Raw genomic sequence first — 27,137 nt, 5'->3', positions numbered from 1 at the left:
GACGTCGGAACCTGATAATCATATGCGTTTCCTGTGAGATATGACTACATGCTACGCTCATTGCGTTCTCGCAGCCATTTCGCTAGTTCTACATATACTAAATTTGGTATTACGTAACGTGAATGGACGCCGAATGTAAATGACATGTCCAAACTTGATAATCATGATTTATATATCATCTAAAGTATGATTACATGCAACGCTCGAAGCACGCTTGCGGCCGTTTTGCTAGCTTCATATATACCAGAGTTGCTGTAAGGTGACGTCAATAGCAAAGAAGGTAAATGAAACGCCCAAACATGATAATCAAGACATGGATTTCTTGTACAGCACAACTTACCTTCGTCTCGTAACGTTGTGCTGATTTACAGTGAACTATCAACCTTCCTCATTCGTGCCTCGCATATGCTCGATTCCCACTGTACGTGGGATCTGCCGATTTTTTTTCTCCGTTGCGCGTCCGCTTTTGCATGGCCTGCAGTCACGAACTAAATCGGCAACAATGGCAGAGTCGCAGCGATAACCCGGTGCTGCGGTGGGAAGTGGAAACAGACGCACTGCGAAGGCCGTAGGGTTGGTGAACACCGGCGACTAGCAGCGGTCGCGCGACCATTCATTGGCGACCAAAAAGCGACTGATGTTTACACCGGCTGAGGCTGCACATGAGCGACCGGAAGTTGCGTAACCGGAAAGTCCCGTCCTCATCTCGTTATGACTGAGAACTCTGGAGACCGGCTCCAACCCTACTGAAACGTTCCGTAAGATGCGGAGACCTCACATACGGAATCATTGGAATATGGAAGACGTATGATGCGGACTCCGCATAAGACGTATGATGCGGACTCCGCATCTTATGGAAAGACGTATCATGCGGAAATTACTGAAATGTGTGCATGTTACATCTGAATCTAGTGCAAAGCAATATAATGAGTAAATTGAATAGACATCCACATCTTGAGTACATGCAATACTGTGTACAAATCACAATATTTCTTAAATGTGCATGATGAGGTATTGAATCATCGGCATCTTACTAATTGTCGTGATGCAGAAGCAAAATTACCTTTTAAATAAAATACATTACAAAACTGCTAAATTAACATGCTAGCGATAATAAATGGTGGTTACATTGCAACACATTTATGCAATGTTCTATGCAAGACTTAAAGAACTTATAAAGTTATTATTATCAATAGAGAAGCATTAATATAAACATCAGCCCTGCTACAATCAATATGTTTTTTTATTTGTCTGTATGCTCCAGCTGTGAATAGTGACATTGCAGTGTTGATCGTACACAAATGAGGTGACTGCACCGCAATTTCACGAGCTCCACCTAAGCCACAGGATGGTGCCACAATGTAACAGCAAATTTAGAACGAAATGTTTAAACATAAATAATAATCATAGCACTGTGAAAGTGTGGCGCTGTGTTTATCTCATGAATGCCTTGTGGAGATCGGCGAAATGTTGCTTGAGGCTCCGGCACCACTGTAAATTTCGAAGGTCACTGCGATAGAACTTATGTGTCCTTCATAGGTACCTGAAAATGAAAATAATTGGCACAAATAATGTCAAAGACACGTGTTAGCACAATAGTTTACATGCACAAGAAATATAACACACAGAATGAAACTGAAAATTTAAGGCACACAATCCTTCATGTTATGCATATGTGAATAATAGAAGGAATGAGTGTATAAATTAGTTCTGCCAAATCAAAAAAAACAGCATGCTTATCACAGTGAATATAACTAGGTTGTCACGATTTTCAATGGTAGAGATAATCGATGAATATGTCCTTATGAAATTATGATTTAAACGCTTCCTGCACAGTAAAACTTTAGGAACTGCCAGTGAAAGCTCTCAATGTTCATTTAATAGTGTGTGCATGTACATCTGCTGCCTTTATACTATACAGTTTGTGCACAAAATTGGCATCTTGAACAATTTTGAGAGGTAAACCTATGCAACTTAAGAAGGTTAAAATCACCATGAAAGCAAGCAGGACCAGGCAGGTGCCATTAAAAATCTGTGCAAGCCAGATAACTATAACCGAACTGCACACATATAGGGGAGCAAGAGTAACAGAAATTCGGCTGCTGACCCGCATGTCGCGGTATCAAACCCCGGCTCCATTTCCGATGGAGGCAGAAATGCTGTAGGCACGTGTGCTCAGACTTGGGTGTACGTTAAAGAACCCCAAGTGGTCGAAGTTTCCAGTGCCCTCCACTACGGCGTCTCTCATAATCATATAGTGGTTTTCGGACGTGAAATCCCACATATAAATCACGAATAACAGAAATAGACTGCCAACAGAAAAAATGGGTGCATGTGCTATCTGTAAGTGCTTACACTTTACTACATACAGCATGCTCATTTCATTTTAAATACCGATATTGAAAATAACTGCTCTATTAGGAATGTAAAAGGTAAGGTAGAACTGAACGACCCTACAAAAAGTGACCCTATTATGACATCACGGTTTCTTATAACTAAATTGACTGAGACTCTCAAATATCATTATGCAAAGAAAAATCTTCAAAAGAACAATCAAGTTTGAAGTCATATTTCTAATACGGCAACTATGACTATAACCAAGAAATAGACCTCAACATGGCTAATGTTAGTTTTTAAGGCCTATGTTCACTAGACAATGAACTATACCACAAAAAGCACAGCGTTCAGGCAAAGCACCACACAAAAAAAGATAGCAGTCCTTTTTGTTATTACCTACAATGCCTTTAAAATGGTATTTTTACCTCTACTTTCCGCTTTTTATCTAAGTAACTGGTGTGAAACAAGTTAGCTGAAAATGCACTGTGCCTCCAAAACCTGTTGGTTGAATCTGAATTTTTAAAAAATGGTGAAGCTTGCAATAAATTAGGCTCCACAAGCCTTGGAACAGTGAGACTACATGAATCTTAGGACTACTTTAGTTACTTGTGTTTTGTTTCTGGGCCTAAGCATAAAGACAAGGGCTTAACTGAATTGCTGCTAACAAACAAATGCTTTCGAAATTGCCCGAGCGTCAAAGGATGCTCAGCCATTTGTTGTTTTTTGCACTTGGCCATTCTACACCAAACATACAAACCATACTGCCTGGCGACCATCACAGATGTATAGTTTAAATAATGATGGTAATTTACTCTTCTCAAAATAGTTATTTGCAGAAAAGTTTTGAAGAGAAAAGAGTAGTGGTCACGTGGGTACCTTCAGAATTTCGCAGAATGTCGTGCGGGTGTTATTTGTGAGAAAAATTTCAAAGTACCGCTTTTTCTTGCCATATCAAATTTGATCTACATATTAAGTAAAGATGCTTCTTAAAGTAATTGAAGTCAAGTAACATTAGTGCAATTTTTCTGCTACATAGGCTTTGAAGAATTCAGCCAAACTGTTTATCGTTTGCATTTCTTGTATGGCAATACTGCATTTTGTATGAATATTTGAGCCACAAATACTCACTGCACAGAAGTTATATTTTACGAAACAAAATAATGTTAGGTCCAGATTACAAATATCACTATATAATTGTTTTTGTCCACATTGAGATGCAATTTGAGCTGTGTGTTTGTCTAATTGAAAATTACTTTTTTATGTGAGTTGAAAGCAAATAAACAGTTCTTGTTACATGGCAAGCGTTATCATTACAATTTTTGTTTAAATGAGAAAAATGATTTTCGAAGTCTCCTATTGAGGGCCATGGGGAACTTCGGAACGGAAGCTGTCGTACATCAAATGCAGAAAACAGCCATCATAAGAAAACTTCAAAAATTCATTTTTACTTTAAGACAAAGTGTAATCATATAACTTGCCATATAAAGAGAACTGCTTCCTTGCTTTTGATGTGGCGAAAAAATTGCACTAATATTACTGAGCTTCATGCACTACACACAATCACCTTTACTTAATACCAAGACCGAATTTGGTGTAGAAGAGGCAGTATTTTTGAAACACTTTACTTTTTACAAACAACACCCAGACGTCATCCTGGGAAGTCCAGAAGGCACCAACGTTGCCTAATATTTTGTTCTCTGCGATATACTTCAGCATTTTGCTGTTTTCAGAAAAATACAGTAAACGAGCACAATATTTTTTTCAAAACACATTTAGGATGGTTGGCAAAATGGCTGGGGTGTTTGATGCGTAATTGCCTCACTGCCAGCATTTATTCTTCCGAAGCTCAAGCTATCACCTCTCGGTTACTGCCTCTCTCACATACAATGCCTGCATGGAAAGGAAAAAAGAAAGGCAGGTCCGACAAAGCTCACAAGGCAAGATATTTTCATGTTGGATAAATTCATTACCATAAACAGCAGCAAAATAACATTCATTTTGAGTAGTCCAAGACACTAGATATATACCAGCATACTAAGAGCCAAGCACAAACTTTTCAATTGAACATGTGTGGTGATAGACAAGAAGCACTTATTGCACGACTGATCAGTCTGTAAAAAACTAAATGAAGTACAATGCACTGTTCAATCCAACACCACATAGGCATCTTTGCTATAGCAAAGCTATGTGTCATTGATTCATGCACTAGATGGGACAATGCAAATGTAACAAAAAAGGTGAAAAAAGAAAACAAGGGAAAAAAGAAGAAAAGGGGGGATGCAAAGTAGGAGCAGTGTAGCACTACTTTTACTTTGCATTCCCCTTTTCTTTCTTCTTTTTTCTTCTTTTCTATCATTTATCTTTTTTGCTTTCCTTACCCCCAGCCTCCGACAGGAGAAGACTTTGTATCAGCGCAACCTAACTTGAAAAAAAGCAAGGGCTGCACTCTTCTGCGTTAAAGGTTTTTTTTTCAGACAAACATTTCCAACAGGCACACACGCCTATACCAAAACATGATGTCATTACTGACCCCATTTAAACTAACACGCCAAGGATGACAAGGTGACTTCTAAAAAATAGGTCCTCCTATCGTAACATCGGCCAGCCTGTCTGAAGCACTTCTACTGTTCACCCTGATTACCCCACTAGATGTTTCCATCTGTCGACTCACGTCTTCATTTTGGATAACACTAAGACGAGCTTACATTGATGAATACGCACGAAAGTTTAGTGATGTATCATGTATCAGATTAAGCAACTCTGTTTAAAAAATATTGATAGCTTGCTTCCAGGCTTTTTATACTGTAGCCTGAAACTTCGTAATGTCTTGTATTCACATGAACCAGATTGACAACGTAATGCAAAACATGCTTAAGAATACTGCGAGGAACAAGATAACGACAAAGCGACCAGCCACTCAAAATTTTTGCTGTACATGTTTATAAAATGTTCATGTACTCCAAACGAGGTGCTTATAATACAAGCCGAAAAAACCTACTAGTAGGGCCTTGGAGTCTTCTGGAAGTAGACGTGTTGCAATTTTTCTGTAGAGGGCTTTACACCCATGAGTGAGGAACAAAACTCCTGTATAATGAAGAATGTTGGCAGCTATCAGTTATAGAAAAACCTAATGCAGCTAATCTTCCAAGACACATCTGTACATTTAGAGAGGTGACGTAGCTTCTGTGATTGTGGTAGTAACTCCAACAGGACCAGTGCGAAAATTGGCACTACTTGGCTAGACAAATGTCCAAACATGCCTGCCCGACTCCCTCTAGCCATCCTGGCTGAATCTCACACATGATTTCTTAACTGCTGGCTGGACAAAAACAAAACCACTGAAGCACTCACAATACACAGCGTGAAGTTCCTTTGGAGTGGTGAACTTCGTCTTCTGCGATGAAAGAGCAGCACAGTGTACTGATAAGGCACTCCTTGCAATGGTTTTCAATGCCACACAGTGACCTTGCTGTTCCTGTCGAAGAGAGCTTCGGGAGCTTGGAGGGTGCTTGCTCTTTTCTGGGGGCTGCTGCCGCTCCTCGTTTTCTGCTCAAGGTCAACCTGCATAAAGTTGTAGACGAGGCTTTAAAAGTTGTATATAATGATATACAAACTTTCGCTGAACACACATTTCTTCGTGGCACACTGAGGAATTTCTTATAAAACTTAAGGCCTCGCATATGCAAACATTTACAATCGATCCGAAGATGCACTCGACTCTAAAGAAGCAAGTTTGTTATGTAGTGTATATAAAGAAAGGTCATTCAGCACAACCACAACTACAGTTGCACACGAAAACGACATTTTACACGATCCTGTTTATTTACATGGTCCATTTTATTTTATTTACACGGTCCATTTTACACGGTCCTGTTTTACACGATCTGGTCTGCATGAACTCTTGAACCGGGCACCATATAGGTTGAAAGACACACACAGACTTTGAGAAAACCTAGTTTTCCGTGGAGCATCCTCTTGCACTATAACAACACATATCAATCTATTTAGTTGGTCAGAACGAGGTGAAAACAGCTCGCACTTGAAAAGCACGGGCAGAAGGAATGACGCCTGCACCCTGTGCTTTCTGTACATTCTCGTTGAGGGTGCAGTTTTCACATTATCCTTATGCAATTTCGCATTTATAACATTGTTCGCTGCATAATCTTTGTGGCGTTAAAGTGTGTGATACCGTCATGTGTATCCCATGTAATTTATAAAAATAGAATACAAGATAGCTTGATTCAAAAATAACAAAGTGCATCCAGCGCCATGTCCTGTAGCCATTCTTTAGGCAAGTGGCAGAATGATTTATTCTTCATAACATATCTTACTTGTAACCACTACAAGAGCTAACTCGTACACTGGCACATTCTGTTTGCCTCTTCAGATTATAAGGTACCTTTTTTACACCAGAAAATCTTCAAGAAGAATAGAAGTGTTGTAATTGTGAAGAAAGAAAAGTAGAAGGAAAAAAGATATTGATTGATTTGTAGGGTTTAACGTCCCAAAACCACCATACGATTATGAGAGACGCCGTAGTGGAAGGCTCCGGAAATTTTGACCACCTGGGGTTCTTTAACGTGCACCCAAATCTGAGTAAACGGGCCTACAACATTTCCGCCTCCATCGAAATTGCAGCCGCCACAGCCGGGATTCGAACCCGCGACCTGCAGGTCAGCAGCCGGATACCTTAGCCACTAGACCACCGTGGCGGGGCAGGAAAAAAAAGATAACCTGCCCTGTACAGGGACCGAGCCTGCGAACTTCGAATAACATGTCCGATGCTCTATCAACTGAGCTACCATGGCGGCTATCCCTCTTCCATTTTGTACGGTATATATGTGCATTTATACATGGAAGAGTCAATCAGCGCTGCCTGTTACCATTATGGCGAGTGTGGGACACCTTTTTTTGCCTACTGGCAATTACATTACGATTGCAATTACGTTACAATTACTTCCAATATCCCTATACTTCTTTGGCAGCATTATGCATCTGTCCGTTCTCAGAAAATCTGCTAGTCACAGGAGGAGACAATAGTTTGCCCTCCCACCTAAATGCATGTACTTGAACACATGCACAACTGATAAAAAAAAAACAAGTCACACACCGCTAAGATTACTGAGATTCACTGTTTCAGATTTATGAGTAAAGGAAAGAACTATAAATTTAAGGGTTTGTTGTCTTTGTTGAACACATTATAATGAAAACTAGCAGAAAATGATGCCAAACAAACTATAGGGGATGTTGTCATAAGTAACTTTAACAAAATTATGAAAAGAAAAGTGAACAAAAACGTAACTTGGCAACGTTTTTTGACAATTGAATTGACAATACTTTTTATAACATCCCTATATTTTACTGGGTAATGTTGTCGGGTAATTCCCATTATTAGAGTGGTGAGTAGGCTGACAAAGAAAGATATGGCATTGATACTTCTTTTGAACACCTAATAGTTTGAGGACCTTAAAAGAGCGGCAGCTACTTTGAGTAGACCAGAATATTTAGTTAGAGCGAAAAAAAACGTACACACATTTTTACCAGGCTTTTTAACACATTTTGAGACATAAAAGTGTATGCTGCCAGTAATGTTAGGTAACATTACTTTTGTCACACTATGCACTGTAGTAGGTGTAGTTAGAGTGGTGATAGTGAAGGATTAATCAAGCACGCCACCAACTGCGTTCACATCAATGGTCGCGTATTTTAAAAATAAACCTGCTGTATAGTAAAAAAAATTTCAGAGCATTTATGATTTTTTCCATATAAAGTTAAACCGACTGGGTAAGCAAACCTTCTGCATAAAATTAAAAGGCATAAAGTGATTCATGTATTATAACTATGTGAACAATTTCAGCAATGCAGGGCAAAGTGACAACAGTTCTATTAAAAACCCCTGTCATTATAACATGCATGAAAAGCACCACACCAGAATAATTTATAGTGCATGTAATATCGAGACTACTAGACTGTCTATTGACCTTTTAGAAGAAGGGTATCTCCTTCACATTCAACGGGCAACCACTTAGCCTTTTCCAGAGCTTTTCTGTGAATATTTCCTGAATTTCAGATATCATTAGGATTGATTTAGAGTAAACAGATTTTGCTTAGGCATTGAAACCTAGTTCTGTATGTAACTGCAATTATGGCTGCCAAACCATCTCCAATTAATTTTTAACATTTAACTTATTTTTTAACTGCACCAGCACAACTAGCTATGGGTGCCCAAAAAGTAGCTAGAAACAATACCTTTACCTCTTTGAGCCTTTTGGAAGTGTTCAGCTTCTCAGTGCTCACCTTACAACATTTTTTTAAATACGTGTTTGTATGCCCACTGCTCTTGCTCCTTGTACAGTGAGGAGGAGCACATGGCAAGAAGAGACAAGAAAGAAGCATAGCGAAAAAAAGCGAAATAAGCGAGGACCTCTTTTGTATCGTACAATGTGTGTAACATTACTATTGCGACAACATATAGACAAATTATCACGGCTATGTATTTATTGTATAGTCATACACCGCTGCAACACCACGACTAAATTTCAACCTTGTGTTGGTTTAGGATCCCTTTATAGTGGCAAGCTAATGATATCTGCATTTGTTTGGCACATATTAAGATGCAGTGAAATGTGATCTGGTAATCTCATTTAGAATGCACGTCATGTGGCTTCATTGTATATGTGGCCACAAGTAACTCTGGTTGCAAAGCAATATGGCAGAGCCTAAACAGACGTCACCGACCACTCCAATCTGAACTTGCCTTTGCTACTTGCCCATAATCATCCCAGCAAAAAATGAATAATTGAATCTGCTACAGATAGGTGCTAGCTTATACTAAGAACCAAGTATGAAGGGTGTTTTGTCATTATTGAGATCAGTTATTTGTTCAAGAACACTTGCTGTCAAACACAAATACATTGCTGTCTAAGCATCAAGACTCAAATATAAAGCAAAACGAAGTGTCTCTTTAAAAATTACAGGCCACAAGGCAAGATAAATATTTGATATACTTGGGATGTAAGGCACGCACAAGAGGTGCTGCCATATTATACTTTTCCTTGTGTTGAAACCTGCTTCCTTTACTCACCCAACACATCTGTAAAGATGCCGTGAAAACACCAACGAGCTGATGCAGCAAGGTTGAACACATGTCCAGGGATTCCACCATTCCTAAGCAGCCCTACAGCCTCCACAGTCCTGCAACCATTTGTAAGATAAATATAGTTCTACCAAAAGTTCTTGGTTAACAGACACACATGCAAGACGCATAACCACTCTATAGGAAGTTTGCATGATAATGCGCTGGGTAGCAAAACGGATGCCAATATCAAGTATCCTGGCCTGCCGCTTCTTTCCTTCCGTTCTTAATTAATCAATCCATGGTTATTAAATGTTCCCCCATTGTGAAGTGTACTGGCAGTCTGGTGAAGAATTGCAATGTATTTAGAACACAGTCCAATTCATGGCAAGTAAGCATGCAATAGCGTTTTGTCAGCTCTTCGATAAAAGAGCATGAAGTTTAGCTAAAACCCATGTTTTTTATAAACACCATTCAATTTGATATAAAAGTTGTGAGCATTATGTAAAGGAACACGGATTCATATTTAATCAATGATTTCTTATAATGTACTGATATGAATGCAACTAACTGAATATGAAACGATAAATTTTGCTCGAGAATTTAGAGTTATGAATATTATCGCACTTGCCTGCTGCATCTTGTCCAAAACAGCGGCAAGATAGGCTAGTTTGTGTAGGTGAGTAGTAATGAGCAGTGCAAAGTAACAACAAGAAACACCAGTAACAACTGTATGGGGCAAGCACAGACTGCCAACTGTATAATTTATTACACAAAAGTTCGCCTGAATACAAGTCAGAGAACTTGCGCAAATGAATGTCCAGTTGGGCATGAACAAGTTACGAAATCAACAATGCCTGCTTTCACTAACAGCACCCTCATTCACATAAAGTATGCAGCGATAGGCCCCTACCGAGGTACGTCACAGCATGATGTCACTGGCACATGTAAAAGGTGTGGCTAGAAAAACACTCCCGCTGGTGGCTCAGCCCGGTACAGTCGTGCGGTGTTTGGGGCAAGTTTTAATTTTTCAAAGTTTACACTTCACGTTACAATGTCGACATTAGCTGTAGTATGTGTCAGCAAACATCCAGCTGTGTGGTAAACTGTGTGGTAAAATATTTGCCACGCTGTCTGTTTATCTTGAAGAAGTGAACACACGTGGTGGCCTGTGCGAGCAACAGCGGCATAGTCTTAAAAAATGTGCACTGTTGATTGCGGCATGTAGTGTGCATTGAAAGGTATTGAGAATATCGGTTCGACTGTGGAGTGTGGTGTGTGCAGTGTCAATAACAATGTGTCTTGTTTGCGAAGACTAGCACTCATGGCAGGGACCGGTCGATGAAAAAACTTGATTCGACATTTTAGTCAAGGTAAATATGCACTTGACCTGACCATCTGCGAGTGGGTACATCTCGGTGTTTGCCCTGTGTGCAGAAAAAAATTGCAAGGTCACCGGGCTGGAAGATACCATTTGCTGAAGCTGCCTGTATGAATCGCCCCGACGAGTACGCAAGCTCAATAAAGGTATAACTCGTTTTATCGAAGGCCTCATATTTCTTCATGTAATAAGCAGAGATTCTTGTTTCACATATACTCAGTACCTTTACCGCTCGATATTCATGAAGTGACAATGCAAACAAGATTGTGTGTTAGGTCCTAAGGGAGCAATATAAATATGCAAATAAGTTGTAGGTGTCAGATGCAGCGATGTAACTGCACAAAAGATTACGTATATATTAGGCTACAGGTTTAGAATCGCATACATCTCAGTGGTCTATCAGGAACGTCACAAACAACTTCCTTGCCAACCAGCCCTTGCACAGAGGGAGGGAATGGCTGGCACGGTGCTCGAAGTGACGTCACACTATTTGCAAACATAGAGAGGTTTCTTACTTAGGCAACATTTTGCACAATATAATTTTTAGATGCAAGACTGTACTCATCCACATTGATCATACTGATGTCTTTTGTTGTTACTTTGTGCTGTGAGTTACTAGGCATTTAGTAACCATGATCTTTAAAAGCTAATTTCAGTGTTCTCTCTCATATTGCTGACAACTGTGTTGTTGCATAAATTGGGCAAAAAAGCAACACAGAAAGGCTGTCACAATAAATACACCAACATGGGTATTCTCCTGCAAACAAAAGTCGGCACTGGTCCTGTCATTACCCGTCTTCCTTCTCTCTTTGCCTTGTTTGTGATGAAACAGCCAAACACCTGATGAGTTAGATGAGAAATATTAACGCATCAAAACTATAAGTGCTTGCATCAGCAACTACACAAAAGCGTGATAACCGCACCCCTGACACGCAGCAGCGAAACATATTTTGAACATGCTGGCAGTGTAATATTTCATAAAAAGCAACTCTGGCAGATTACAAAATCTCACATTGTGCATGCAAGTTTTCTTCAAAGTCAGGCGTACAATGTAGGTGCTGGCCGGTACATTATAGTTACAAGCAAAGGCGTCTTGCAGGTAAACATGCAGATTGCACGAACACCTCTCTCTCTCTCTCCACACTAGGCACACACATTATATCTTTCAACAAGCAAACGCCACTGTTTAGGGGCATAATAACGCTCTACCGTGAACGTATGCTAATCAACCCACTTAGGCAGTTGGCTAGGTGAATCGAGCCAAGTTACAAATTGTATCGCCCGCGAACGTAAACAAAATGCTGCTTTGCATCAAATGGCACTGCAGGCTTCGTTTAATCAACAACGTAGCAAGCGCCGTGTGCGTCTTCCTCACTACAATGCACATATGAAAAAATCGATCACCATACACACGCATGTTGCCGCAGTTGTCTCGAATTAGCTCCAGTATGGCCGCGCCGATGCGCCATGGCTCTGCTGGCGTTAGCGTTGTCAAAGCGAATCGGCAACCGCACTCGCAAAGGCACGTAAGGTTGCCGTTTCACGACGCCTCGTTCGAGTGCAGCAACACACACTTGCACTGAGTGGCATACTTGGTCTACATAAAAAGTGTCCCCCTCACCTTTAGTTTCTTTCACACTGTCCTGAGGGAAGCGACCACAGGCGTCAGCCGTCACCTCGGAGTCCTTCGAGCGCCCGCCCAACCCGCTGATTCCTTGGACGACTCGCACTTGATCCGCACTCGGACAACCACGGGAATAGGGCGCAATCTTAGCACATCACACGAACGAGGAACGGCGCTTCCTTGCGTAAATTTAACATTTCATGCTCTCGTGTGTAGCAGCGCGAACACATGAGGCACGCACCGAAACGGCATGCCCACAGAAACAAAGAAGACAAACAACATGTGGCTTTAGCTGTGAATGGATTTGACTTAGCTATCTGTGTGAGAAAAATAAAAAAAACATCTGTCGCTGCTATAAACTAAAAAAAATGTATGTTATCTGGCAAAATAACTTTAAAAGCGATAAACGGTTATTCAAAAAACAAGTTACAACTTATGAATATTTTCGCAGGTCTTTGTTTTGTTTTTGTTCTAGCAGACGACAGCCTCCTACTGCTTCTACGACAGACGTAGTGCGGTTTCACGTTCGGTGCGTGTCGCTGACGCAAAGCTCCACAGTAGTGATATCAGAGTTATCAATTCTCAATGAATCATAGGATGGCTACAAAGCAGTAGCATTTTGACATAGTGCAGTACGCAATCTTTCAAGGTATGACATTTCTTTGCTCTGAAGCAAATCGAAGCAAGCCGGCCGGCGCAATCAGCTGATGTCGCCGCTACGCGAGGCATGGTCGTGCGCAATAGCGTCGCGCCCCGCGCTCGATTTGTCATCAATCGATAGAGCTACTAAGTGGAATACAGCTAGATGCAGGGATTAATGGCGTATCACTCTAATTCCCTGTGGTGGCCAACTCATTCGCAAGAGAGCCCCGGGTAACAACCTTCAACTGCTCAAGCTTGTGTGTGGGTGTAAAAATACTTGTTTTCATCCGCGGCGGGGCAGCAATCTATAGTTGAAAGACATGCGAAAAGCATGTGACGTATATACAATCCCAAAACATTTGCACACAACAATAGATACGATCGCATATCGTACATAAATATGCCAACACATAGCGTGTAAAAAGCAAACTTATATACATAACTTAAACTCACGTGCTACCTTCAGCGCGAATAGCTTAGCAAGTTAAAGCACTCAGATCACGTACGCGAGCACAACTAAGTGGCTCAGGTTCGAGTCCCACCAAGTTTACTTTCTTTTGTTTTTTTTTCAACGTTTTTATTGTACTGCTATCTTTTCTAATGCCTTAGGTTCTAAAACAAAATAAAAGCAATATTGCTTTCAAGTACGTATGTGGGACTGTGTTTTTTGCGCAAGAGTTATTAGTATTTTTATTTTCATTATTAATTTTTTTTATTTATTTCATAATATAACAAAATTAAGGACTAAGGGGAACAATGGGTCTGCTTGATTGTGAAGGGACTCGAGAAGTGAGAAAACTCAAACCAAAAAATTTATTTGTGAAAAAACTGAGCATTTCACAGCCAGACCAGTTTCTTCAAGGGTAGGCCCTAGGTATGCGCGAGACTTGCTATATGACTCATCTCAAGCTGTGGCAGTTCAGGAAAGGCAATATCACCTAGAAGCAGTTTCAAAATATATTTTGGTTGATGTTTTTTGATTCCTCCAAAATAAGGGCTGCACAATAGGCAATATGCGAAATTAACAGCGCCATCTAGTGAACGCAGCAGGTACCCTATCCGCCATTTTGATGCTGGCGAGGCTCGACCACTACGCACGGGCGACCCGCATGCGAGCGTACCACGGAATGTACGCGCTTCGACTGTCGCAGTCAGATTTTTTTTTTTGCTGGCGAAATGCCAGTACACTGCTGTGTACCGCTGTGCAAGCAGCGCGGAGTCACAGACAGCGATGGGAGAAAGGTATATGGCATGAATTACGTTTTTGCAACGATCATTTAAATGCAAAACAGGGTATGGCGTGCAGAAGCTTTATGTGCACATTCTAGGTTGCATGAATCTCCGCGGTGCACGGGCTGCACGAGAGCAATGCAGGACTAACCATTTTTCTGTGTTACTCAGACAGGCCGTGTTTTTATAGGTTTGTCAGCTTTGCGGCTAGGTGTTTTCACTACGTCGGCCCTCTCCACGACAGTGGTGCTCTTCGATTTACCGCCTCGGACTCGCCGAGAAGCTGTCCGGCATTCGAATTTCCCTATGGCTTCGGGGAATCCTCGGACTACCCGCGGCGAGTCCGAGATGGTAAATCGAAGAGCCCCGGTGATTCTCTGCAGTCGAGTGGAGAGTGCGCCGCTGCTGTTGGGGCAACTAGTGTGATAGAACCGAATTGTTAGGACGGGCTGTTTTGTGATGAGATTACACCATGTAGGTAGACGACGTATAAATGTTATTTTTGAAAGTGATTGCGCACAGAGACGTGTAGTGCTTCCGCTACTCCGAGTAACATGCCGTACACGCATCCTAGAAAGGCAACTCGGTTGCTTGTCCGCGTTCAGACTCCGTTGTGTCCCCAAGTACGGTCACCGCGCAGCAATAAAACTGTCATTCGGAAGATGAGGGCTATGCCCACTTTCGAACAGAAAAGTATCTGCTCAGGCGCTTAACTTCAGTTCCCCCAACGTGCGCGGACGCAACTTTTCCATTCAGTCCTCTCTCACCGATATTCCTTTACCAACGAAATAAAATTGAAAAGATGGCGGGGCGCGCTGCCGTAGGTTTGGAAAACTGGCACCATGAGTATCGCCAGGGCTTGACTGAATGACGTTCTGCATGAGTTCAGAGCGCGGCAGTTCCATTTATTCGTGAGACGGGATTCATTTTCTGCATTTTAGTCTCTTCGGCTCAGTTGTGTTGCAGCTGTTTGGTTGTGTTGCAACTCACCTCACCTGAAAAATGTTTCATGTTGCATTATCAAACATACAGCTGTGGAGGCAGCCATAACTTAGTTGTACGGTATTCTGCCTTTTGGCTGCCTTAGACTCGCAGATCATAGAAACCTTTGAAGCTACCTGGAGATAAAAAATAACTGATTTAAATTCCCCCAGTGTCCACAAGTTACTAATGCCTCTTAAGGCTTGCTGTGAAGGGCCATATCTAGGAAAGGCTGCTAGAAAAGGGGAGTGTGCGCAGAAAAAACTGAGGGGGGTGGGTCACATTACAAGTGCATCATTAGTCCTGCAATGCACGTATTATTGTGATTTCTATTCTTTGTGAGATGAATTTGTGATAGTGCCTGTGTTTGTAAACAACAATCAAACAGCTAAGAGAAACCTAGCTCATGACGTCGCACTGAATGTTTGTTTGCTTATATCTTGTAGGTATTCTTCCACCGCTTTCCGAAAGATGCAATGATATACAAGAAGTGGATTGTTGCGATCAAGAGGGATGAAGGCCCGGAATTTCAAGTCGGCAAGTCAACGAAGGTCGGCTCGAAGCATTTTAGGTCATCGGACTTTATACCTAGCGTTGTGAGTGGCCGCAGCCTCCTTCGGGACTCGGCAGTTCCGTCAGTTTTTGCTTTTTCCAAGGAAAAGAAAGAACGGAAGCCCCCAAAGCCACGTGCTTCACCACAAGTAAGAAGCCAAAACCCGGTTCTAGGCCCAGGAGTGCTAGGCGATGAGCTTATGCATAGCCCAGATGAAGTGAAGGCAGCACCGGTAGGTCTAGAGAAACCCACTAGGCTCAACAGCTCACTTGAAGGTGAAAATGCACATTTGGCCGAAACGATAAAACAGAAAAACAACGAAATCGCGCGGCTCCGAGACGAGCTTTGCCAAATCAAGGAGCAGCTTGTTGCTGCAAAAGGAATCATCGGGCAACTGGGCTTCGAAAAGGTGTCCTTGAGTTGCCAACTTGCTGCTGAAAGAGAACGAACGGCTCCCTTCACAGTGGAACGGTTCAAGGACTGCGACGAAGACATGCTATTTTACACTGGGCTGCCAAGCTACAACCATTTCAAGAAACTTCTGGTCTACTTGAACCCCGGTGATGACGGGTGCAATGTTCTACGTTCAGAACGTACAGAAAGCAGTGAACCCAGATCATCGCGAGGGCGGAAGAGAAAACTAAGCACGGAAAATGAGCTGTTTTTGGTGCTAGTCCGACTGCGCCTCGGCCTGTTTGAAGATGATTTGGCTCACAGGTTCTGCATTGCCCAGTCAACTGTGTCAAGAATATGCACATCGTGGATTAACTTCCTGTATGCCAAACTAGGCCTGTTACCTCTGTGGGCTCCAGAAGAATTGTAGATGCTACAATGCCACCCGAGTTTAAGGAAAAGTATTCATCGACTCGAGTAATCCTGGACGCCACGGAAATACAGTGCGAGGTGCCATCATCCTTGTCCCTACAGTCTACAACGTACTCCCCATACAAGTCGAGCAACACATTCAAGGGACTCATCGGCGTCCTGCCTAATGGCCTTGTCGCCTTTGTGTCAGAGCTTTTCACAGGATCCAGCTCAGACAGAGAGTGTGTGATTAGGAGTGGTTTTTAGACTTGAAGAAAAAAAACAAAAAAACAACGGGGTGTTTGTCGTCCTCGCAAAAGTAGCTAGAGATTTGGGCTTGAGAGTGGCACACACCCCAACCGAGGCATCGGTGTTTGCACCACAGAATGAATGCGCACCTGAGTCGGGCTCCACCACCTGCCGCCGCAGCGTTAGCGCCCGGTCATCCCTATTCTAAAACTCTATTGTTATAATGCAGGTTTGACAAAATCAGAGGACATGCAATCGACAGTGGCCCCAAGTTCGATTAAGTGTAAGTCTTGGTTTACACTACACTGATGCATTGAAATGAATCAAAATACGGATATTGGGTGGTAAAGCTAGCAAATAGCAAATGTTAGCCTGTAGAAGCACATATGAGTGAGACTGTTTAATAACCACACAGCTTAACATCCTTCAAAGCGTAGAACATAAAGCAATGATCTGCACTGATAAAATAAAGCACAGCATTAGTGCTGGGTTTGCCTGTAGTTTAAAATTGCTTAACCACTATCATCACTGGGGCCATTGTCTTGGCATTTGTAACATTTGGTGGAAGCAAATAGGGCATTCATAATTTTCTCCTTTTCTCTTTTTACAGAGGACTGCATAAGAATATTTCTAGGCTGAATGTGCTCTACATCTATGTCCACCTAATCAGTTAAAAGCATCAATGGTACACACTCCACCAGTGCAGAGAGAAGTATCTTTTCTATACTGCACTTACAGTCAACACCCTCCATCCTTCAGCCGTGAATCTGCCGGGCAAGGGTGGCTGTGAGGCTCCGTCACTAAACAGAGTCAAAGCTGACACTGGTGTCACGGTGGCTGCCCCTTGCGAAATGCTGGGTGACATCCACGTAGTGAAGCCTGCAGGGAGTTTTGCCTGCTGGTACGACAGTGCAGACCCCGCAGGCGCAGGCCCAAGCTTTGTGTCCACTGACGGCCCCCCAGCAGCAAGGAGAATGGCAGCAAAGTCGAAGGTCCCGAGGCTCTGGAGGTCCTCTGCCAGGCTATGGATCGCTTCAAGGTGTTGCTGCTCCTTTTGCTCCTCAGCCCGCGCATCAAAAAGTTGCACGGGCATTGGCATGCCCATGCCACCCTCACGTGGACTCCGCCAGTCCACGTTCTGCACGGCCATAGGCCTGATGCCTTGTCGTCGGGGGCGCCTCCATTGCTGCGGCAACTCGGTGCATGAAAGCTCTGGTGGTGCCTCTTTGAAGCCCTTCTGCTTCAGCAGAACAATTAGGCGCAGAGCCGCAAGAATGTGGCTGCAGGCACCACCAGCCCCAGCGGGGCACTCACAAGTGGAATCTGCCACTGCTCCACTGTCGCTTTTCAAAGCCAAGCTGACTTTGTACGGCTGCCCACTCTTCTTCTGGCTTCGGTAGCACGTGGCACGTGCATAGACAATCCCGAGACTGTAAGAGCAACAACAACAACAAAAAAAGAACTTTGTAAGCTGCACACAGTCGAGTTTGTCATCTTTTTACCGAGTGCCAAATCACAAGTACGAATAAAGCTGTCGTGGCACTTGCCATGACAGCTTTATGCAAACAACAAGGTTATGCAACCTACTCTCCACAAAGTAATGACTATGTCATTCGGGAAAACCCCTGCGCAGCTGACGTTACAGTGCAATAATACAAAACCTGCATGAAGTGATTCGATGTGAACAACCTCTAGTGGAACATAAAAAAACACTGCTTTTTATTGACGAGTTGTAAAACCACATGCCAATGCTGCTGAAAAATCTCCAAACCAACATGCACTGAATGAATCAGGTTTTTAAGGAGTCCCACTGTTAACTTACGTTGACACTTGCGGTGGATCAGTTCCGTTCTTTCTAGCTGTCCTTGTAGACCCGTTTAGTCTAAATGTTTAGTGAACAAATTAGCGTACGTCGTGTTTTATACAAAGCAGCATGCGCATTCGTAAAGGCAGCACATTAATATTACACCAGTAATGCATACGTGCGGACGCGAAATTTGTTTGCGCAAAAAACTGTTTTGATAGTACGAGCGATGTCCTTCAAGGCATGCACACTGCACCACCGGAAGAGCTGCGAAGTCGCTGCGCGATCACGCCTGCTGATCGGACGTGCTAAAAATAAACGCCAAACCATAGCCTCCTCTTGCCAAGCCATAATGACAAGTTATCCAAGCACGTGAGCACGCGTAGTGAAAGAAACACGCAGTGACATGACCGACCTCGCCGAGAACGCCCGCACGACGTTAACATTGGCGGCACTATTTGTACGTTGCTCCAAAAGGAAAAGCACTGCATGCTTTCAGAAGGTTACACAAAACGTCGCTTACCTACCTTGTGTCACAGGCGTTGGTCACAACCGACGACGGCAAGGTGTACGCTTCCACGGCGAAGGCATAAGATTTTGTTTGCTGCTTGGATGACGTCGGCGCCTGGTTTATTAGGTCCGCTACAGTGTCGTTCGATATATGCGGCAAGTTTTCTAAACAGTTTGTCCACATCACATGTTCGGGCACTGGGAAACGTCTTGCTGTGGCCATCGCAGTAGCTCAGCGCAGTGAAGCAGGTGTTCAGAAGTCGTACGGCCGTACTAGCGAACGCGTTTCCGTCGACCGCTCGCCCACATTAAAATGGCGGCGGGGTCGAAGTACACAGTGTTGCCAGAGCACAAAGCAATTTCGCATATGGTCTATTGTGATCGAGCCAAACCAAGAATTGCGGGCACGAAGTCATCAGACAGAAAATGAATAATGTTGATTGTTTGAAAAATTGCCCTTAATAAAAGAAAGAGGTATGGAGTGCTACGTAGCTTAACTCGCAGTAGGAATTTTATATATACATATAGATAGTTTAAAATGGACAATGTTGCACACACAGACATTGGTTAAATTTCTTTGCAGCACAGTTGAAGCATCTATGTAGAACTGAAGCATCAAGAGAAGCTCGTGCGTCCTCACTTTATTGCGCTTTACATAGCTTGTATGCGTCCATGCAGCCACGATATGATATATTTTAAAGCATTTGTTTAACCTATAATCTTCTTATTCATTAAAGCTGGTCCATAAGTTGTGTCTTATGTAGCACTACAATTGAGGCGTAATCTGCATGGTAGTCTGAAAGAATGCTTTTGAAAATCTCAAAACGACCCAGCTCTATACACGACCATTCGTGCATCAGTGATAAGCACCATTATGTGTTTCTACATATCAGTTGTGCTCTTACACTTAATTATTTTTCTGACCACTCCCTCTGCCACTACCTCGTTTCTGTCGTGAAGCTGTGGCAAGTTGTGTATAGCTGTATTTATATTGTAGGAGCACATACTATCAATAAAAAATTATTTTTAGGCTACTTGCAATTAGTTTTCACAGATTTTCATTTCTTTTGTCGGTGCTCAGGAGAGCTAAGCTCATGGTCGATATTTTAAAATGACATTTCTCTTTGCCAATGTTAATGAGAACAGTTCATTAATATTGACAAGTTCATTCACATTGAATTTAGTTCTCATTATTATTGTTTCTACCGAAAAACGAGCCCTTGAAGTTATCTTTTTTTTTGCCTAATTTGTTTTCGTGTGACAGCATGCAAGTAAATTGACAGTTATTGTCATTCCTTGTGAATGACACATTTTCCGTGTGACAGACTTTAACACCTGGTCATCTGCAGAAGTTGTATTCATTCTGGAAAAGGGCGTACAGCGGTGACTGACAACACAGACTAGCCTGCGTTATTCTTTTGTACTATATATGTCACTGTGCATTCATTTATAACTTTATAGAGCTCGGACTTCCTGCTTAAAATGTGACAACAACTGTAGAGTTTCCACATTTTTGCAACAATCCACATGCCTTTCATACACTATTGCACATTTTCGTAAGCACCTTACAAAATCTGTATATTTCCGTAAGATCTTACATTCTGCATTTTCCTTATGAAAGCTTCTGTACACTCCATACACTTTCCTTATCCTTCCATATCTTTCATTATGAACTCTCCGTATGCTCCACAAGTTTCCTTATCTTTCCTTATCCTTCCATATACTCCATAAAAAGCTTTCCATATATGCCATACAATTTCCTTATCTTTCCGTATACTCCATAAAAAGCGTTCCGTATACGCCATACAATTTCCTTATCCTTCCTTATACTCCATAAGAAGCATTCCGTAAATGCCATACAACTTCCGTATATTTCCATAAAACTCCATATTTTTTCCGTATGTAGCATAAGGAAATGTTACGGAGTCCATATATTTGCCGTAAGATTTCATACGGAACGTTTCAGCAGGGAATCAGCTGATCTCCACCAGCTCAGTGAGCGGAGCAAACCGAGCGCATCGCATTTATTGTTTTCGTCTGTTCTCGAGGCAGTGCGCCGTGCTCCCGTCCGGGTTGCAGAAATTAGGTGCCTTTTCTCATCTTCTAACCACTACGAACACCACCGTCTGTTCTCGCAGATCGTTCCCAAGGGCGTCAAACAGTTCGATTCAAGCGAAGAACAAGATATCGTCTTGGTGCTGGTGCGCTGTGCCATGGTGTCAGTGCTGCTAGAACAGATGCTTCCAAAGAAAAAAATGGCAGCATATCCACGGAGTGAGTGATGGAGAGTGGGGCGAAGAATTCGTCCGTCCATTCGTTCTTGCTTCCGTCCGTCCATGCGTCCGTCAGTGTGACCGTCCATGCGTCCATCAGGCCGTCCGTGCTTGCGTCTGTTCATGCGTCCGTCCCTCCATTTTTCCATGCAGCCGCCCCTGCGTTCGTTCATGCGTCCATCCATGCATCTGTCTATGTGTCCATTCGTCCATCTATTCAACACTCCAAGTACCACAATCTCGCATGTATGTATTCTTCATATAGAAGCACCGCTTATCCAGCGGACATTCCAAGGACTAAACGAGAGGTGGCACATGCACACTTTCTTACGGCTAGCGCTTCGGGTCCACTTCCCACCTTTAACCACCTCGAGTTCATGGTCTATACTAGTTCACTGTTTTCATGGCACTGCGGCCGAACGCTCGCTAAACCTTTCGAAAACCAAGGAGGTTACGCCCAGCGAGTATGACGTAGCAAACTTTTTCAGTCAGATAGTGCTCAATGTACATGCCAATGGCTGCTAATGGGAAATGAGAGGTGGAGAATTCGGCTTTTACTTTCTTACGGCTTGCGCTTCGTATCTGTTTCCCATTTTTAACCACCTCGAGTTCATTCATGGTATATAAAAATTCATTGTATACATGGCACTGTGGCTCAACGTTCGCTAAACCTTTCTAAAGCTAAGGAGGTTACACCCAGCGAGTATAACGTAGCAACCCTTTCTTGTCAGATAGTGCTCAATGTACATGCCAATGGCTGCTAATGGTGATCGCAGCCTGCACGTTAACTAGAAGCCGAGTGCTCCTGTCTCGCATTCCCCATAAGCAGCCATTGACATGTACATTGAGCACTATTTCTTATTGTTCAACAACGCACAGAAGAAGCCTCTCACCGGCACCACCTTGGAGGTCAAAATGTTGTACTTGTTACATACTACGGGGGACGAACGGGTGCCGTTATAAGGAGTTTCGACCCTAAAAAATTGGCAGATCTCACGTACAGTGGGAATAGATGATATGCGAAGCACGAATGAGAAGGGTTGTTATGTCACTTTAAGCACAACGTTACGAGTTGGAGGTAAATGATGCCGTACATGACTTCCGTGTCATGGTTAACTTAATCGAATTGTGTCGTTTACCTTCGTCATCTATTCACGTAACGTGATACCAAATTTAGTATACGTGGAGCTATTGAAACGGCCGCGAGCATGCAATGAGCGTGGTAAGTTGTCATTTGCTTACATGACACGCATGTCAGGATTATGATGTTTTTACCAGTCATATATTTCGTCATTCATTTACGCCACGTAACACCGAATTTGGTTTATGTGGAGCAAGCAAAACAGCCGCGAGCGCATCATGAAGGGCATACTCCAGTGTAGTGTTGATTCGCGCGCATGCTGGGCACAGTGACGCTACGTTAGCAAAAGGCGAGCACTCGATAGTCTGATGCCAGGCACGACAGGCACGACCAGCATCCGTCGGCGCGGCCCGATGGCAACCAGCGCGAAATACGACATGCTGCATTTTGAGCGGATGCGTTATGCAGACAACACTGCGTCTCATTCTTTTCGTGATGGGGAGACGCTGGACGCGCTCAAACGTGCATGCGTCAAAGCAACGCTGCCCTGGGCGCACCTGCGAATATATCGCAGGACCGGGGCCTGGCAGAGCAACGCCGGCAAGACGCAGCAAACTGCACGCCGGCGAGCACGCAAACCACGTCTCGTCAAAATGTTTGGCGCCTTGACTGTGGCATGTAGTCATGTTCTCACATGACACGGATCCCGTGATTATCATGTATGCACCCGTCAAAACCTTCGTCATCCATTGACGTCACATAATACAAAATGTGGCATATGGGAAGCTAGCGAAACGGTGGCGAGTGCATCATGAGTGTTGCATGCAGTAATGTTGTTACATGATACGCATATTGTGATTATCATGTTTGGATGAGTCCTTTACCTATGCCCTCTGTTCGCGTCACGTTATACCGAGTTTGTTACATGTGAGGCTAGCGAAACGGCGGCGAGTGCACCATCAGCGTAGCATGTAGTAATGTTGTTGCATAAAACGCATCTCATTTTTATCAAGTTTGCACCAGTATCATACATTCCTCATCCATTCACTTCCCGTATTAGCGAATTTGGTATATGTTGCACTAGCGAAATGGCCGCCAACGCATCATGAGCGTGGCATGTAGACACGTTGTTACTTGACACGAATCTCATGGTTTTCATGTTAGGGTCTGTCGCTTTTGTTCGCCATGCAGTCATTTCAAAACATACCAGTTTTGCAACATGCCATGTGAACGAAACCACCGCAAGAGCTGCATGACCACGAATTGTAAACATGACATTTATGACATACATGTAATGATTTTCATGTTATGACTAGTCAAATATGATCTGCGTGTAGTCATGTTATGCCATGCCAAGTTTGGTATCGATACCATTATCGAAGCAGCCTGGAGAGCTAAAAGTCGTTTGCGGCTAGATAGATAGATACGCTCAAAGTCACCGAAGTTCGCTAAGAAATGCTTCGCATTTAAAAGTATTTCGTACATTAGTCTATCGCGCAAGCGGTTTTACCGCGACGCGGCCCGACGGAGTGGCCGCAGACGAGGTTGCAGTGATGAGCCGAGTGCATGTCGGTGCAGAAAGGTACAGAGCACCGGGCACGATTTGCAGCAGCAGCTGTTCGTAGCCCAGTGACGGCCTGTGCGTTGGGGGCCCTCGCCTACGTCTGCGATCGGCCGCAGCTGGACTGTGACGTCGCAGTTTTGCACGAGTGCACTAGCGGTCGCTAAGTTGGAGTATATCAGCCCCCTGGGGTTCTCCTTTTCTTACGTAGCATTCACAAAAGGCAACAGCGGAAAAAATTCGCGATGCCATCTTCATCACGTTAGGTTGTCAAGCACAAGGAGGGAGAAAAAATTCACAGTATATCTTCGGAGTGAATGATGATTAGCGGGGCGAGGCGGCACTCTGTTCGTACGTCGGTCTGTGTCTCTATCCATCTGTCTGTCTGTCTGTCTGTCTGTCTGTCTGTCTGTCTGTCTGCCTGTCTGTCTGTCTGTCTGTCTGTCTGTCTGTCTGTTCGTCTGTCTGTCTGTCTGTCTGTCTGTCTGTTCATCTGTCTGTCTGTCTGTCTGTCTGTCTGTTCGTCTGTCTGTCTGTCAGTCCGTTCGTTTTTTCCGTGCGTGCGTCCATCTGTTTGTCTGTCTGTCCGTCCGTCCTTTCACCCACCGTTTATTCAAAACCACTAACGCCATCTAGTGACAATATTTGCTAAAATGAACAGATGGATGTATCCGATTGTAAGTTTGAATTGGGCGGTGGCTCACGCCACTTAGCCATGAAATGAAGTATTTTAAATATGTGTTTGAAAATTGAATTTTATTCGCGCCTTCGTTGTAGCCACCAGTTCCTTAGCCTCCTCTTGGTTATTTGTACACGTTTAAGGTCTATTTTGCCTTCAGTGTTCCTAAACCCCAATGCTTTGAAACATTTCGTGAAGTTATCTGGGACTATACGGTGGAGCTCTTTACAGAACATTATCAAAAGTACAGCCGTTTCATCCATATCTCCACACGCACCACATAACGTGTCTGTGCTTTCGTATTTCACTTGGAACGTCTTGGCCCACAATACTCCCATTCTGGTCTCTAACAGCAGATAACTATCCCAAGAATTATCGTACACCTTTTCTTTTGTAATTTCCTGCTTGAAAGTTTAGTAGGCCTCCACGGATTATTAATGACTATAGTCTTTCTTGGGGCACTTCGACGCAAAAATTTTGGTCTGTCTGTCTGCACATTTGTCTGTTTGTCCACCGTAACTATACCGCAAGCGGCCTCAAGCGATACCCCAAACGGCCAAACCCAGCCGCAGCGTCCACCGGTATTGCTGAAGTTCAAGCGTTCATAATTGTGCGATTCTCAAATTAAAAGCAATTATTGCGCATATCTGAGGTACCATAACAACACGACAATATTTTGTATGTGTGTCTTTATACTAGAGAAGTCATACGTAAATAGTTTTAAGGCCCGTAGCGTTTATCACGCCACGCTGACAATGCAACGCGATGCTCAAAAGGGCAAGTGTTTCCAACGCTTTGCTAAGACGCCACGGTGGTGGCACCTGCCTGCTGCTTTGCGTCCACACCTTAGACAGATGCGCATCCTTCTTCATGGGCACGCACGCCTTCCTTCGTTTTTGAAGACAACTGCCAGATAGCGCTCGTGTCTAACGTGCCTCGATGCTCTCGTTCGCCTTCGCTGGATGGATCGAGACTCGCTAACGCAGCGCCTCCAGGTAACAATTCACCAATTTTCTCGCGCAGAACATCAAATAAACATTTTGTTAGGTTTCTCCAGACGCAAGATTGTCGTCTTTCAACGCAATTTGCAGTGAAACATGCAGATACGGGGCCAATTTTTTCGTAAGCATTACAATCTTCTACATTTTCTTCTCTGATTCATCTTCTTAACTGATGTTTTGCTTTTGGCTTGGTATTTTGCTGCTCTCTAAGTACTTGCCTGAAAATTTTCGAGTTTCCTTCATCTATTTAGTATCAACATTCTCCATGCACAGGTAGCTGAAAGCTACCCTATCCCAACACTCCTCTCTCATTTTTTTTTTCAATCGCTCCTCAAATTCCATCTTGCTGCGGGCTTCCTTGCACTTGAACAATTTCCATCCCATGTCACCCTGTTGCCCCTGATTTTGGTTATTCCCGTGTGCTCCCAAAGCAAGTCTGCCTCTGTTACTTTGTTTGATTTCCAAGTTTGCTTGAATCTCCGACTTCATGCACATGACCGCATTGCTGAACGTAAAACCCATCTTTTCCGAATCTCTCTGAAAACATCATATCTATTGTAGTTCTACAGTGCCCTATTTTTCAGCACAGCTACATTCTAGTCACCCTTCGACGCCACGCATCTTTCGTGCTCCTTTATGTACTGAGCCCGTTATTATTCCTTACGCCCAAATAATTCCCTTTATGCACTATTTCTAGGCGAACTTCGTGTACCTTATGCTCACTGCCTTCATTATTGCCAAATATTACGATTGCCGATTTTTTCCTACTGAACTTCAAACATAGCCTATCTGCCTAGTTTACCACAGATGTCTATACATATCTGCAGATCTTCCATGTTGTGCAATAATAATACTATGTCATCTGCATACATCAATGCTTGTAATGACTTCAACGTGTTTTCCTTGATTGGTAAACGAGAGGCTGAAGCCAAGTCGGCTCCCCTCTAATTTGGTTTTTATTCCCTGTAGATACAGCATAAATAACAAAAGTGACAAGGAAAGTCCCTGTCAGAGCCCGATTGTATAGTTTCGGATACATGTTCTTTCCATTTGTAACTACCTTGCTAGTTTTAAAGACATGCTTTAGAAGATTAGTTATTCCATCTACTACATCAAGTGTGCCAAGTGTTCCCCACAAGTATTCTTGAACAACACTAACGTAAGCTCCTTTGATATCTAGAAATGCCAACCACAGGTGCCTGTGTTCGTTTTCTACTATTTCAGTACACTGTATCGTTGAAAATCAATTGTCCCCCAACCACTCTCGTTTAAATGACGTAACAAATTTTGTAGTTCTCCCAGCACCCCCTAAATCTCCACCCATGTCTGTAGTGTTTTCTTTACTATCTTCA

At 43.1% G+C, this 27,137-nt stretch overlaps 2 protein-coding genes and 1 long non-coding RNA gene across 3 annotated transcripts; 1 reads left to right on the top strand and 2 right to left on the bottom strand.

The window, feature by feature from the left end:
- Positions 1–1,225: 1,225 nt before the first annotated feature.
- On the bottom strand, positions 1,226–2,363 carry LOC142768672 (uncharacterized). Its single transcript, XR_012885383.1, has 2 exons — positions 2,108–2,363; positions 1,226–1,543 (listed from the first exon to the last, which is right to left on the bottom strand). It is a non-coding gene; the product is annotated as an uncharacterized LOC142768672 (long non-coding RNA).
- Positions 2,364–13,726: 11,363 nt separating this feature from the next.
- On the top strand, positions 13,727–16,668 carry LOC119165120 (uncharacterized). The gene is made up of 2 exons (XM_037417309.2): positions 13,727–14,337; positions 15,717–16,668. Exons 1-2 carry the CDS (start codon positions 14,236–14,238, stop codon positions 16,644–16,646), a joined length of 1,032 nt encoding a protein of 343 aa, XP_037273206.2. The 5' UTR covers positions 13,727–14,235; the 3' UTR covers positions 16,647–16,668.
- Positions 16,669–16,884: 216 nt separating this feature from the next.
- On the bottom strand, positions 16,885–19,475 carry LOC119165119 (uncharacterized). Its single transcript, XM_037417308.2, has 2 exons — positions 19,208–19,475; positions 16,885–18,306 (listed from the first exon to the last, which is right to left on the bottom strand). The coding sequence occupies exons 1-2, from the start codon at positions 19,411–19,413 to the stop codon at positions 17,598–17,600; spliced, it is 915 nt and encodes a 304-aa protein (XP_037273205.2). The 5' UTR covers positions 19,414–19,475; the 3' UTR covers positions 16,885–17,597.
- Positions 19,476–27,137: the final 7,662 nt, after the last annotated feature.

The sequence above is a fragment of the Rhipicephalus microplus genome, chromosome 8 (assembly GCF_043290135.1).
Source record: "Rhipicephalus microplus isolate Deutch F79 chromosome 8, USDA_Rmic, whole genome shotgun sequence".
Lineage (NCBI taxonomy): Eukaryota > Metazoa > Arthropoda > Arachnida > Ixodida > Ixodidae > Rhipicephalus > Rhipicephalus microplus.
The sequence above is the reverse complement of the archived record's forward strand: the minus strand, read 5'-3'. Positions and strand labels throughout refer to the sequence as shown.

Bases quoted from the DNA above. Each gene is read 5' to 3' on its own strand.
- LOC119165120 (XM_037417309.2), top strand. From the start codon at position 14,236: ATGCCAGTACACTGCTGTGTACCGCTGTGCAAGCAGCGCGGAGTCACA. The intron at 14,338-15,716 runs TAAATGCAAAAC...TATATCTTGTAG, and splicing joins ACGTTTTTGCAACGATCATT to GTATTCTTCCACCGCTTTCC.
- LOC119165119 (XM_037417308.2), bottom strand. From the start codon at position 19,413: ATGGCCACAGCAAGACGTTTCCCAGTGCCCGAACATGTGATGTGGACA. The intron at 18,307-19,207 runs GTAGGTAAGCGA...TTGCTCTTACAG, and splicing joins ACCAACGCCTGTGACACAAG to TCTCGGGATTGTCTATGCAC.